A 15,359-nucleotide genomic window follows, 5' to 3' on the forward strand; every position below is an offset into this window, starting at 1 on the left:
TTAGCAGTTTCCAATATTATATTAGCACCTTACAAAGTTTCATGGACAAAAACAGAAAAACAAGGAGATCCTCGTGAGGAGTGAAAGTTAAGATAGAGGTTTGCCCCATGTAAATACATGGAGTCAAGTATCTATCAGGATGGATAAGTTTTGATATTTCTCAGGAAAACAATGTGTGTCCAAATTGTGCTACATTTCATTGTGGCAACATATTGCTCAGTCATATGATAGAGGATGCTATTAAAAAAAACACACACACAACAAGCATATAAAAGTAGAAAAACCACTTAAGCAAGGAGCATCAATCTGTAATTAAATACCCACTCAATACCAAAATTGAGAAAACAAAACATGATTCCTGAAGCTTTGGTAAGACAGCTGTTTTTTAATATTTATGGTATAAATATAATAAATATGCATACCATGCAGTAGTACCCAGTTGTGAGAAAGCCCCTTTGCCCATTTAGGGCATAGGCCTCTGAGGCCTAAAGCTCCATCAGTATTTATTGTAGAGGGCATACTTAAGGCTCTTGAGAACAGTGCTCAAAGTATAGGCAGGTACGTCTTTTCTTGTGACAGCCCCTTTAGCTACTATTTTTAGAAGATTACCAAAGGAATCATAATTTGGCTAGAGGAGGGAAGAATCAGGCCCAAGGATTCCATAAAGGGCTTCCTATCTCCCTCACCCTCAAAACATGTCATACTTAAGTCTTAGCTTTTATACTCCTGTCTTTGGTTATCTGGAAAAATATATAATAATTTAGAAACTGTTGTCAGTACAAGTGTGATGGAATTAAAAAGGTTATAGAAAGGAGCATCAGCTATCAAAAAGGAAACTTAGTCATATTTTCAAGGTATGTTTTAAATTCACTTCTGGTTTTCCATTTACCAGTATGATACTTCATTTGCTTTTAGATGCATGGCTGCCTACAAGATGGTGCTGCAGTCCATTTCACATTGGCACTGATAGATTTCCAAGCACAGAAATTTCAACAGTGGAAAGGATAGGGGGAAATAATTAGAAAACATTATACAAAAATATGGCCGTACTTTGTTAGAAAGTTACATTTTGTTAAGGACACATTTGGATGTCAACACTATAATCCACACTGCTGAGGTTTTAGCTTTACTTGACAAGCCAAACTTCATTGTGTCTGTTCAGCAATTTAAATGGACTGTCATAGCCAGCACTATAATAGACCTTTTCTTGAAAAGCTTTCCCATCCCGCTTCAAACTTTCAGCAAGTGTCACTGTTTCTTCTTGGTTCTTTCTGGCATTGGCAAATCCTCCAAATGATCTGTTAAGAATAAGGAAAAAACAAACAAAAAGGCCAAGTGCCATTATACATTTGCCAAGTAACTATCTCAATGTCCTGTGCTGAGCTTGTGTCTATGACGAGGAAAATCCAAGGAGGCCACACAAAATTAACACTCAAACATGGTGTTACTGGAAATTTTTCTTCAGAACTGACCAAAGAAAACATATTTCTATTTGTTTACCATGCTCTGAAAGAGTGGTATCATTTCAACTTCAGTTAATTAGATCAATGCAATGCAAATAATTCCAGTATTACATAAGCATTCAAATATTAGAATGCCTTTGCACAGGTTGTTTTGCAAGGGCTAGTATATAAATTAGGTTCAAATGAAGGGATAAGCCATAGTTCAACTACTTGCCACTGCTAAATTGAATCTTTGATACAAGGTTGAATATGTGGTGTATCTGCTACTCTGGCTTGTGCCCTTTCCCTAAAATAGACAAAGAAAACTCAAAAACAGGCACTGCATTCATCTGCCTTGTTTGGAGGAAACAAGCCAAATTAGTAGCTGTCCCCAGTTTCACAGAAAACAAATCATGTGTGTGCGTGCGCATGCCTTCCAATTGCGTCTCGACTTACGGTGACCCCATGATTTTCTATAGGATTTTCTTAAGCAAGGAATACTCAGGTGGATTTGCCAGTTCCTGTCTCTGAAAAGTAGCCTACAGCACTTTTTATCCATTGGTCGTCTCCCATCTAAATACTAACCAGGGCTAACCCTGCCTAGCTTCCAAGATCAGACCAGATCTGGTACATTTGGGGGATTTAAGCCCTTTTGAACAAGTCATAGAGTGAAGCAAATAATCCTGGGGTTCCGTGGCTGTATTTCTTTATGTCTTCCCCGGATGAAAACATCCATGTGGCAGCTGTGCAACTTTCCTCTGTCAGTAAGTTTATCAGAAGTAGTGCTGTAGTCAGTAAGTTTGTCAGAAGTAGTGCTGTCCAGCGACTTGGACACACATGCAGACACCATTTTTAAAAAATTCTAATTAAACTTGGGTGTGTCATAATACTGTTTTCAAGGTGCTACACAATTAGTAGTAAACATTGGCAAGATGGATTGTGTGTTTATAACATACTTCAGTCACCACAAGGTGGCAGACGTTAGTAGAATTTTTTTTTAATTTGATATAATAAATGGGAAAAGGTTACCCCCATTTTTGTTTCTTTAAAATCATATTACTATTTTATTTCTTTAAAATCATAATTTCATACCTTCATTTGAAGGTTATTTCATACATCCAAAATAAAATTAATACACTCCTTCAAATACATTCTTTAACTTGAGAATTTTAATTCACTTCTATTTGCTTGGTATGGGACAATGGAACACTCATAGGAAACAGCTGCAGATCTATTAGTGCGGTTGAACCGATAGTACCAAAATCAAAGAAATACAGATGCGATTTGCCAAGACGTTTGGAAGGATGTTTTGTGGAAGAATGGGAAACTTTCTCCTGGTTGGTTTTTGAGAAAGGCAAAAGCATACAGGAACAGTAGATGGATTACCTCTCCTAAGGTAATTGCATTGGTTGTTTCCTTGTTAAGTTATTATTTTTCCATTCAAATAGCTTGTCATTGAATTCCAGTTGCAAGCTGCACTACCAATTTTCAGTGGTATTAAAAACAACAACAACAACACTAGTGTTCCTCCTGCCTTCAAGGGGCTTAGAAAGCCACACAATAATAAAAGAGGTGGGGGCACATTTTCCCCACCTCCCCCTCTTTAAAACTGGCGAAGCCTCTGCTCAGCTTTACACCATATTACAGTTGTGGACAAAATCCACCCCCCACCTATGAGGTTGGTATCTGAAAATCCAGTTTCCCCCTTACACAGATACCAAATTCAAGATGAATATAGATTCATAACTATTAGTTTGTACAGATACATGTGTAGTATGAAGTCGAAGGCTTTCATGGCCAGCATCCATAGTTTTTTGTGGCTATGTGGCCATGTTCTAGAAGGGTTTCTTCCTGATGTTTTGCCACCATCTGTGGCTGGCATCTTCAGAGACGATGCCACCCACAGATGCTGACAAAATGTCAGGAAGAAACTCTTCTAGAACATGGCCAAATAGCCTGAAAAACCCACAAAAACTATAAACTTGTGCAGTAGTTTACCTGACAAATACAGTGATTGCTGGTCTGGATTCGATGAAAACATCTGCCTCCAAGGGCTTAGGTGGATTTGCCTGGTGTTGAGATGGCACATAAAAGGAGACTGTTGTGGTTGACTCGCAGAATGGGCCTGCACCTGGCTGCACAAAGCATGTCACTGGAGCAGTCATATTTATCGTCACTCCTGCAAGAGGCAAGGTGTTACTAACCACATTGGAGAAGCACGAACATATTGTACAGCCCAAACATTGATCCTAAGATCTTCACATCTCTCAGCTCAAAGAGCAAACAGTATTATTGTCTCATGTGGCATTTGAGATCAAAATAGCTTTGTCCTGAGCAAACATATACCGCAAGGTGCTGAGACCTTTAAATACAAATCATGCTTGCAGGGAAAACCTTTCTACCAAGTCAAGACCACTTGTTTGTCTAGTATATTATTATATTTAGGTTATCTAGTACAGATTGCATTATTGGAGATTCAGTTGGTACAATTGCTCCAGGGCCTTCACTAGCTAGTGGCCAGAAGGGGATGGGGAAGAGTGTGGCTACCTTCTCTTTCCCCCAGTCTGTCCCTGAATCTCCAGATATTTCTATTGCCATCAATATTATGTGTTGAGTATTTGAACAAAAAGGCTAGGCTGCTAGACTCAACGTTAGGATGAATCTCGAATGTTGAGTTCCACCTCAACATTAGAGGAACTTCCTGACAGTAAAGGGCTGTTCAACAGTGGAACACATTCCCTCGGAGAGTGGTGGAGTCTCCTTCATTGGAGGTCTTTAAGCAGAGGCCAGATGGCCATCTGTCAGAGATGCTTTGATTGAGATTACCTGCATGGCAGGGGGTTGGACTGGATGGCCCTTGGGATCTTTTCCAACTCTTATGATTCTATGACTCATGGATGCTGCAGAAGTGAAGATTTTTTTATATTGCAATCTATTGTTTTATTTATTTTATATCTATGCCACCAGACCTTTCAGAAAAGGAGAGAATTGGGAGAGAGAGCGTTTGAATTTTACAAATCTGATACATAATGCCTAGTGATCAATAAATCACAACTAGAATGCACTGTCAGGTTTATTTAACAGTCATTTTGTAAAATAAAGCAAATTGCAAAAATCAGTAGAAACATTTCAAAAGAATCTAAAAAGCCAAGTGGCAGCCAGTATTTAGGACACATACATTCCCTGGAACACTGCTTCTCAAGCTATCTGATGGGATCAATGACTTTTCCTCCAGTATACCAGGAATTGGCACTGATTATGCCCAACAATTACATTTTTTTCTCCCCAGGAGATACCTGGGACCAGCAGTGAATGGCTTAGTGACCAGCACTGGTCCAAAGACTACCAAAGAGATTCCACCTAAACATCAGAAAGATCTTCCTGATGATAGCAGCGGTTAAACAGTAGAATATGCTGTCTCGGAGAGTGGTGGAGTCTCCTCCTTCAGAGGTTTTTAAACAGGCTGGATGGCCAACTGTTGGGGGTGTTTTGATTATGTATTCCTGCATGGCAGGAGGTTGGGCTCTTCCAACTCTTATGATTCATCCACTCACTAGCACTGCCCTAGAGGACTATCCAAAGAGCTAAGTGGTCCTGAGTCTGGGAACAACTCACACTTAATTATTCAAGCCATACTATTTATTTCTTATATTTATAATCAATCATTCTCCCAATGTGCTCTAAGTAGTGTGTGTAGTGTAGGCTCTCTTCCTCCCCACTTTACCTGCTCAGCTTGTTTGTGAGATAGGTGAAACCCTGACTGTCACCCAATGAGTTCCATGGCTCACTGAGCACTTGATGCTTGACATAATAAGTTCCAGCCCAATACTTTAAAATCACTGCCATACTTTGAAACTCTAGTACATGACATAATAATATCAGCTATAGATCTTCATACAAATATCTTCTGTAAATATCCAGTTGAGCAGTTGTCTTTTTTTAAAAAAAACCTGCATGGCATCCTAGGGCAATGGCTTTCAAACTTTGGTCTCCTAGTTCCTTCTCAGAAGCCTCAGCCAGTCAAGGGGACGAAGCCCCAAATATATCTATGACCAAAGACTGAGAATCTAGGTCTTACCTCAGACAACTATAATAGTGCCATGGGTCCTTCCTGTGGAATCCTGGAGGTTTGTAGTTTGGAAAGGCACTAGGTCTCTGTGGCTGAAAATTCTAAATATCCTTCCCAAAACTGCAAATTCCAGAATTCCATAGGATAGAACCAAGTGATTTTGCATAAGACCTCTAGAAACAATGGCCGAGGTCCTGCATGAAACACATGGGCATGACCCACCTTAGAAGCCAGGCAGCCATACTGAGTGAAGGAGTTCTGTGGTGCCTGCAAGTAGGGAGCTCAAGGATGACACATCCAGTCCTCTCCTGCTAACGACTCACTGAGGAGAAGCAGGATTCCCTATGGGGTTCCTTCTCACACATCTAGACACATCATCCTTCAGCACCTCATTTGCCAGAGCCACAACACTCCTTAATATGGTACCGCTGCCTGGTTTTTAAGGGGTTTTTTCATACCATTTTGTTAGGCAAGGAATACTCACCAGTGGTTTGCCATTGCCTTTCTCTGAATAAAACTGCATTTATTTGAGCTACACAGAGGGCTAGATACTTGCTTCATTTTTTGTGAAAACTAAAACCCTCAGAATTCTAGAGGAGCCTTTGAAGATCCATATAAGCTGCAGAGTACATGCCTATCTACACATGTGACAGAAAATGTATTCAAAACATTTACATTCTGTGCTTTTAGTGCAAAGGCTTTAGGAGCAACTTACCAATCATAATCATAGAAATACAGGTTAAGTCTCCCTTATCAAGATTTTCAAAATCCAAAATATTCCAAAAACCAAAACTTCGTTCATGGGTAGCTGAGAAAGTAACACTTTTGCCTTCCGATGGTTCAATGTACACAAACTTTGTTTCATGCACATTTTTTTAAAAAAGTATAAAATTACTGCCAGGTTATGTTTATAAGGTATATATGAAACATAAATGAATTTTGTGTTTAGACTTTGCTTCCATCTCCAAGATATCTCATTATGTACATATATGCAAATACATGTATTGCAAAATAAAATAAAAATAAAAATCTGAAATCCCAAACACTTCTAGACCCAAGCATTTTGGATAAGGGAGACTCAAGATGTTAATGCCACCCTGTGCTTATATGGGGGAGTGTGAGTATAAACAAACAAGCAAAACATTATAGAAAATGCATAATCCTGTTCAGTGATTTGCCTGAATACATGGAGGGCTAAATGGCTGGTGGAGATGTGAACGTGCAGGAAAGCCCCACCTCTCTGAATATCCTCATGCATCCAGTAATGTACTAAATCTTTGCATAAGGGTGTGTAGAATGCCTTGCAAACATGTTGCACTGAATACTCCTGAGCTTAACCTTACTTGAGGTCCCGTTCACAGGAGCTCTGTAACTTCATGCAACCACATGTGGTTATAATATATGAAACATCTGAAGAAAAAACATACTTCTGGAAATAATGAAGTATGTGTGCCTAACACTTGTTCCCACATAACCTTCACCTTGAAGACAAAGTATTATAATACAAGGAGTACCAGAGAAATCCTACCTTTGTCATTCTTGCCCTTAATATAGTTAAAGAGCTTTGTGAAGCCAGTATTGATAGCTGAATCCCAGTTCAAAGTTTTAATAGATGTGCTCACCCATTTGGCTGGTTCATACAGTCGAATTTCATAATCGGAAGCCTTAACAAAATACAGAAGACAAATCAATACTGTATATTGTTTACTGACATTAAGTGCTTATTCACAAATTAATGTGAAGTGGAGAGTGAAAAGCAACCAATTTACAGAATAAATTAAAATGTGTTTCCTATTACTTCAGTCCAGATGAAAGAAAGGTCTTTGCCTAATGCAAGTTATTTTTACAAGTTAATTTCTGATTTACAATTTAAAAAAACAAAACACCTTTCAATTAAATACCAAAAGTCTTACCATCACTATGCTGCAGCCTGATTCCCTGCTATCCTGAGCACTAAGGCTAAACTAGGCATACATGGACCTACATATAACAGGTTGCTTATTCTTTTTAATGAAAAGTGATCACAAGGGGCTGATATTCAGAGAAAAAGAGAGGCTTGCAGTTGCACTTGTTGGCGATAATGGCATTATAACTGCTCGTATTCACTGCATCACCAGAAAACCAGGTGACTTTATGCTATTGACAGTTCATTGAAAAGGGATGTTCTAATCATGGTTGGGGAATGGAGGAGCTACAGGCCAGCACTGTGCAAAAAGTATCATTTAGGCCTGAAACAGATGGGCCAAAAGTGCTACTTTGGGGCTGATTTGGGGGCATGGCATTCAGATGACACACACCCTCAGATAGAGCCAAAGGTGTGCCGCGGCTGCAAGAGGTGCACAAACAAAGTGCTCCTTGCCAGTCGTCCACTGTGGATCATAGTGGCAGGCAGCCTTGGGACCATGATGTCTGTCTGTCATTTCAGTAGCAAGCTGCACTACCAATTTTCAGTGGTATTAAAAACAACAACACTAGTTTTCCTCCTGCCTACAAGGGGCTTGGGGTGCGCTTGCGGTTGGAGCGGATAGAAGCTGCTCCAGCGCAGCCCATCTGCTTGAGGCCTAAAGCCACTTTTTTCCAGCTCTAATAGCAATTTAAAAGCCACATGTCATAACTTCTGTGGTGGCACTGTTGTAACTTTAACCTGTTTTTGCCATTTCTCAGCTATATTTGGACTTAAAAGAGAAAAATATTCTGCTCCCAGCCATGAAAAAGCAAAATGAGCATAATAATTTTTGTGAAAATCTACTGAAGAGGAAAGGATTACAGATTTCCTCACAGCAATCCAAATTTCCTATGGCTTTGTCTATTTATTATTATTATTTTTAAGGTAAGAGTTTGAGAGAATGCTGTGCTGGTTTTCTGAGTACTTTGAATGAAATTCCATGAAAATGTTCATACTCTACTTAACCAATGCTCAAGGAAAACAGATCAAGATTTGACTGGTTATTAATATCTGAAATCCAGCCTTCCCGTTCCCACATTAAATGCCTTGGCTCCCTGCTTTGCTCTTTGGTCTCCCACTCATCATCTTTTAAGGCTGAAGAATCACACTGTTAGATTCATAGATGCTCATTAACATCTACATTAAGATCTCATATTCAAGTTCACTTCATTTTAACTGTGTTTATACATTTATCTTTCTTTGTCTGTTAACAAAAAGGATACCCCTGGGAATATTGTCAGCCTTCAATATCTACACTTTTGAGACGCATTTTTGAAGATTTCCTGTTGCTAAGCTAATAAAACAGTATATGGTGGAGTTCAATGTATCAAAAAACCTACTGAGGAATTTCTTTCTTTAGAAAAATAAAACTAACATTTTTGAGAAATATTCAGTGATGATAGCCAAACAATGGAATATTCCAAGAAAAGTCAATCCTCTGCCCTGATGCAGTTTTCGACAGGAATCCTTTTGGTGACTTACTCTGATGTATCTCAGGGTTACACCAGCATAAGTACTTTTACAGATGTTGCATAAGGAGTCTGCAATGGTTTTTGTCAGGCTGTGCAACAGCAACCTGACTGTGCCGGGCACAGCCCTGCCACCAACTTCTACATGGCAAGGGGTTGGTCTGGATGGCCCTTGCGGTTTCTTCCAGGTCTATGTTTCTATGAAATATCCACTGATTGGCTGTGGCAGGAAACTCTGTTGCACTGCTACCCAGCAGCCAAACATAGCCTTCCCAGATACTCCTCCAACACTAAATAGGATCTCTTCCTCATATTACAGCTCCCAATAAACCAGATAGCAGGACAGATGGTCTGGGATGCCTTCCTCCATTTCCATGTATGGAAGCTGACCATAGTGGGAGCCAGAGCCTTATTTTAGTACTGGTGGTGATGAGCTACCCTCCTTTGCCACACCAAAGACCAGCAGGCTGGTTTAAGGGATTCCGAGTTAGCTGAGGGGCACACAAGGCTTTCCTCACTAGCAATTCACTGTTCCTCAGGCATGGCACAATTTGCCTCCTGTCGGTACTCTGCTCAAACAAATGCTGTGATGCAGAGAGAAAGCATTTCCTGCAAGATTCACAGACAGGATGATGGGGTAAGACTCATGGGGAACAGCTTCAGGGATTGTCACTCCCATACCTGAGCATGTGCCACATGACTCAGCCATCTTACTCTCCATAATGGCAGAGATGCTCCCGGGGATAGCTCAGTCCTTTCTCTGCACATTGCACTACACAAAAAAGGAAGGAGGGCACCAGTGTGGGGGGTTAAATGGGGGAAAAACTATATTGAATTATTTCATTTCAAAGTGAGTCAAATTTGTTTGTAATCTCCCACTGGGATATGTGTTACATATTCCTGGTCATCCAATGATGCCTATATCTGTGTGAACAGAAAGCTAGCACTGGGGATGCAGACTTTATGGTGACAGCTCTACTATTTCATGTGTCATTTGAACTAAGAAACCATTGATACATGAAATTCTGTTCCACATCACATCCTAGAAATCAGCCATGAATTTTCAGAACTCGGTTCAGAAACATGTGGGAAATTCTTTGGCATACATAGAAATCTTCTTTCTCAGTACCCATCTTAGTTTTGAACAGTGGTTAAAATAGCATAACTTTAAACTCCAGTCACCTGGTTGGGCAGTGCTGTCCATTTGGGCATCTCTAGCCCAGCAGAGAAGAGTGCTTGTTTAATAGTCTTCAGCATCCTGCATGAAGGGAAGGAAGAAACAAAGTTACAAAGCTGCCTCTGTACTCTGGGATGCATCTGTGGGCTGGCACCAAGCTCTGCAGAAAAGCAGATCAGTATCTGCTACTGGTTGATCAGGATATACTAATGAGATATCAGAAAGAGGTTTCGGCAGAAGGGTTACGACAGAAAGAGTTTGGTTAAATTAAAAAAAAAAAACGGTTTCCTTCTTTCTTTGGTATCCGCTGGAATTTGGTTCCAGGATCTGCATGGATACAAATATCCATGGATACTCAAGTCTCATTAAAAACAATGACATAGTAAAAGGGTGAGGTTATAAAATGGCAACTTCAAGATTTGCTTTTGGGTATTTATATATTTTAAACATATTTTCAAGCTGTAGATGGTTGAATCAGTGGATGAAAAAATCTGTGGATATTGAGGGCTGACTATTTATTAGGCTCCAGAGATAAGAAGGCCAGAAACAGACTTTGGTATGACAGGTCTGTGAGTTCAATTCTATCAGAAAAAGTAGTTGGGCTCTTTATGTGCTCAGAGATGCTAATCTCTCTCTCTCTCTCTCTCTCTCTCTCTCACACACACACACACACACACACCAGTCACTAGTATGCACTTGAGCCTGGCTGCTGGACTCTAGGACTTAGTTGGCCTCAAAGGTGCTACAAGACCCCTTTGCATACTGAGCCATACTAAAATGTTTGAGATTATCAGATGGGGGTAATGACAGAAAGATGGGAACAAAGCGCCATGCTGCCGTCCTTATTGTGTGATCGCATGAAGATTATCAGACACATGACACTTATCCTGGGATTATGCCGTTAATGAAGAGGAATTGTCCTGTCACTTCAGTATTAATGGGTTATCCTGTTATTAAGAAATGGAGGTAAATGATGGGACAATTCCTCTTCATTGATGGGATAATTACAGGATAATCATGATGTTGTCTGAAAATCGCTTCGTTTCCGTCCTTCTCCTGTCATTACCCCCCCTCCATAGGATAATCTCCAATGTCTTTGAACCCTAGAAGTTATTGTAAAAGTCAAAGTTGTTCCTCCTCCCGAAACGTAGTCCCCTTTTGGCTGGGATATTCCTTTTCTTTATTATTTACACTAGTAAAGGGTTGGGTTCCGCATGGCTTACTGGTTTGAGTGTTGAATTACAACTCTGGAGACCAGGCTTTGAATCTCCACTCCTCCATGGAAACCTACTGTGTGACTTTGACCAAGTCACACTCTCTCAGCCTCAGGGGATGGCCATGGCAAACCCTCCTCTGAACAAATCATGCCATGAAAAGCCAATGACAGATTTAGGTTCTTAGGAGATTTAGGCTTTCCATAAATCAGAAATAACTTGAAAGCACACAACAACAACAATAACAACAACAACGGCTCTGCAGCTTGAAGGGAGAGACAGAAATTCAGCCGGTTGAATCTTTCTCCTCCACTGAGAATGTTTGTGTGTGCTCTCTTTCTCTCCAGGATGACCAGACATCCTAACCACAAATGAGGACAAGGCACTGCAAAATGTAGGACATTCAAGACAAAATGGGGAATATTACAAAATAAAAGCTGTAAACACTCATATATACATTCATGCGTCTTAGTCATGCTCCAAATGGAGGACATTTTGGAATCCCCCCTGGACTGGCTGAAAGGGAAGGCATGTCCTGGAAAAGGAGGACCTCTGGTCATCCTGAGGTTAAAAACTATAACATGAATGTAAATTCATGCTTTAGTCCTCCTCAAAGTGGAGGACATTTTGGAATTCCTCCTGGATGGAAGGCTGAAATGGAGGACACATTCTGGAAAAGGAGGACATTGGTCATCCTGAGGTAAAAACACTCATATTAATGTAAATGCATGCTACTTCTTAGCCATGCTCATAAGGAAGTACTTTTGGGGATTCCTCTTGGACAGAAGGTTGTAATGAAGGACATGCCCTGGGAAAGAAGGTCCTCGGGTCACCCTGAAGTAAACACTCTTAACATCAATGTAACCTCACGCTTCTTAGTCCTCTTCAAAATGGAGGACATTTTGGGATTCCTCCTGGACAGAAATGTAGGGCACATCCTGGAAAAAGGGCGCAAGGTCTGGTCACCCTGAGGTTATCACACAAAGGCGATCTGGAGTTTATCCTGTGAATATCCCAGAAAAATTGTATAATTACCCGAAATGATTTCACACGGCGTCACACAAAACCCGCCATTACAGTGGCCACAAAGAAGCATGAATGCACATCTTTTTACTTTTGGGATTTGAGTGACAATGCATTTCCGATGTCACTTGTGTGTGATGATCATTTGCGCAACTACTTGCATTTCTGCTTCATTTGCAGGAAGCTTTAAATGGGCTTTAATCTCTCTTTAATGCTGAAATGAGCCCCAGTGTGGTAAACTCCTACAGAACGGTACATTCATGCTGCTTCTAAGCCATGCTGAGAATGAAGGACCTTTGGCAACGCCACTTGGAGAGAAGATTGAAATGTGGGTCGTGTCCTAGAAAAGGAGGACTTTGGGCCCCCCCTTCTCTCTCTCTCTCTCTCTCTCTCTCTCTCTCACACACACACACACACACACACCCTGCAAGCCATCTCACCTGTGTTTCTGTCCAGCAGGGTCTGAAGGCAACCTCTCCTGCTTTGCCCACCCCAGGATGGCACCTACAGCTCCAGCGCTTGGCACAAAGAGGCTTCAGGGAATACCCAGGCCTTGTTCCCACTTTGGTTTAAACCGGATCGTGATTCCAAATGATCTGGGGACAGAAAGGGCAGCAAGAGGGGCAGCAGCAGCGGGAGGAAAGACTCCCCCCTTCCCTTCACATGTTGTGGGTAGAGGCTGCTCCCTGGACTGGAATGCAATGATTGGGCGCTCTTGATTGGCAGCTGGGCACGTGGGGGGGGGGCTTAAAGGGCGGACAGCCTGGGCAGAGAGGGCTGGCAAGGCAAGGCGGGGGGGGCTCTCTTCTCTCCCCGCCTCCCCAGTGGCGCTTGGTGTCGGATGTCGCTTGTTGTGTTGGCACACAGAGAGACTCTGGGGAATGAAAGGGTGAGCTCATGGCACTATTGTCATGGGCCCAAAGGGGGGAGGGTGGCAGGGATGAAAAGGGCTCTTTGACAGAGAGAAAGAAAGAAAGAAAGAAAGAAAGAAAAAGGGGAAATTCGCCTCTCCCTCTTTCCCTCGCCTCCACTGCTGTTTGTGAGGAGAGTTTTTATCACCCTCATATGAAAGCCCACAATGGAGAATGTAGGGAGGTGTGGGTCGCTTCAAACTCCAGAGGGATTTGGGTGTCTGTGTGTGGTTGTTGTTGTTTTCCCTCCTGAGGTCTCTCTTGGGCTGAAAGGGAAAAGAAAGTAGTCCTCAGAGATGTGCACTGTTGTTGTTGTTGTTGTTGTGGATGACCATCTCCAAGACCCCCTGTCCTCCACTGCTTTCCTCAGGTCCTGCAAATACTTGAAGGGATGTCATATTGAGGGTTGGAGCAATCTTGTTTTCTGCTGCTCCAGAGAACAGGACCGGGAACAATGGATTCAAGCTGCAGGAAAAGAGATTCCAGCTCAACATTAGGAAGAACCTCCTGACAGTGAGAGCTGTTCAACAGTGGAGTCTCCTTCCTTGGAGGTCTTTAAACAGAGGCTGGATGGCCATCTGCTTTGCCTGTGAGTTCCTGCATGGCAGAGGGTTGGACTGGATGGCCCTTGTGGTCTCTTCCAACTCTATGATTCTAAGTTCAGACCCATGGCTCCTTAACTGAGTCTGTCCATCTGGCCTGTGGTCTGCTTCGCTTTCTACTACTATCTTCTGCTTTTCCCAGCATTATTGTCTTCTCCAGTGATTCATGCCTTCTCATGCTATGGCCAAAGTAGGACAGCCTCAATTTGGACATCTTGGCTTCCTGGAAGATTTCAAGCTTGTTCTGTTCAAGGACCCATTTGTTTGTCTTTTTGGCTGTCCCTGGTACCCTCAGCACTCTTCTCTAGCACCACATCTCCAATGAATGGATTTTCTTCTCATCCACTTTCTTCACTGTCCAATGAACATCCATATGTGGTGATGGAAAACAGAATGGCTTGGACAATTCTGACTGTATTGCTCAGTTGTATGTCTTTACTCTTTAGGATCTCCTCTAGTTCTCTATGCACATTTAGAGGAATAAAAAGGAGAAAGGAGAGGCAGGGGATGCCATGTGGCAGCACATTTAAGACAGACTGGCTTTTGTTTTCATTTCAGCTTTCCTGGATAGAAACCCAGGACTTTGGCTCTGACATTCTCAGCTACTACACCCAGTGTGGTGATGATCCACAAACTGTTGTGTGTTTTTAGTTAATAATAATAATAATAATAATAATAATAACAACAACAACAAATATTTATTTGTATCCCACCTCTCCCTTTTTGAGGATCACTTTGACTTTCAGACTCTATAGAGTTTATCATACAGGATGGATCTCATGCAGAAACTGGATTTAAACTGGGGGGAAAAATCCTGCAAAAGCGGGTAGTTTTTCAGACAATGTTTGGGGTTAACCAAAACAGAAAGTAGAAAAAACTCACAAAAGCAGGTTGTTTTTCAGACAGCATTTGCATTAATGAGAATTAATGTGACATTAACTCGAACAGAAACTAGACAAATCCCGCTCCTTTTTACTTTTGGAAAGTCCCGAAAGTTTTATACTTACTGTTTGGATTAATGTCACATTAACCCCGTTGTGTGTGAAAAACTAACCGCTTTTGTGGGTTTTTTTCTGGTTATTAAATCCCCTTTCTGCATGGGATTTTTGCAGTTTGCCCCCATGTGATAAACTTATATATCTGTTTGGCAGGTTTGTTGGCATGCAGAGTTGACACTCAGGAAGTAGCAATTAACCACTTTGTCCCCCCCCCCCCCCCCCAAATACCAAATGAATTACTTATTTCAATGAACTTAGCTATGTATCTCACTGTAAAGTTAACATAGTATCCACATTAATACATACATGATACACACACTGCTGCCTTTATGAAGGGGTCACACCCAAAACTATGGGATTTTTTTTTTTTTGGCATCCTGTTTAGTCCATATAGAAAGAAAATCTTTCCATCTCTCCCATAGTAAGAGAGACCTGCCAGCCCTATAAGGGACAAACTTTTCAACCCTCTAATAAGGAACACCTAGTGACCATATGTACAATACCTATCC

The 15,359-nt window shown here is 41.3% G+C and overlaps 1 protein-coding gene across 1 annotated transcript; it reads right to left on the bottom strand.

The window, feature by feature from the left end:
- Positions 1–365: 365 nt before the first annotated feature.
- Positions 366–13,012, bottom strand: HEBP2 (heme binding protein 2). Its single transcript, XM_089530287.1, has 5 exons — positions 12,780–13,012; positions 10,108–10,183; positions 7,040–7,175; positions 3,441–3,621; positions 366–1,298 (listed from the first exon to the last, which is right to left on the bottom strand). Exons 2-5 carry the CDS (start codon positions 10,180–10,182, stop codon positions 1,127–1,129), a joined length of 564 nt encoding a protein of 187 aa, XP_089386413.1. The 5' UTR covers position 10,183; positions 12,780–13,012; the 3' UTR covers positions 366–1,126.
- Positions 13,013–15,359: the final 2,347 nt, after the last annotated feature.

Source organism: Sceloporus occidentalis, unplaced genomic scaffold (assembly GCF_023333645.1).
Source record: "Sceloporus occidentalis isolate IW3139 unplaced genomic scaffold, rSceOcc1.0.p SCAF_6, whole genome shotgun sequence".
NCBI classification, from domain to species: domain Eukaryota; kingdom Metazoa; phylum Chordata; class Lepidosauria; order Squamata; family Phrynosomatidae; genus Sceloporus; species Sceloporus occidentalis.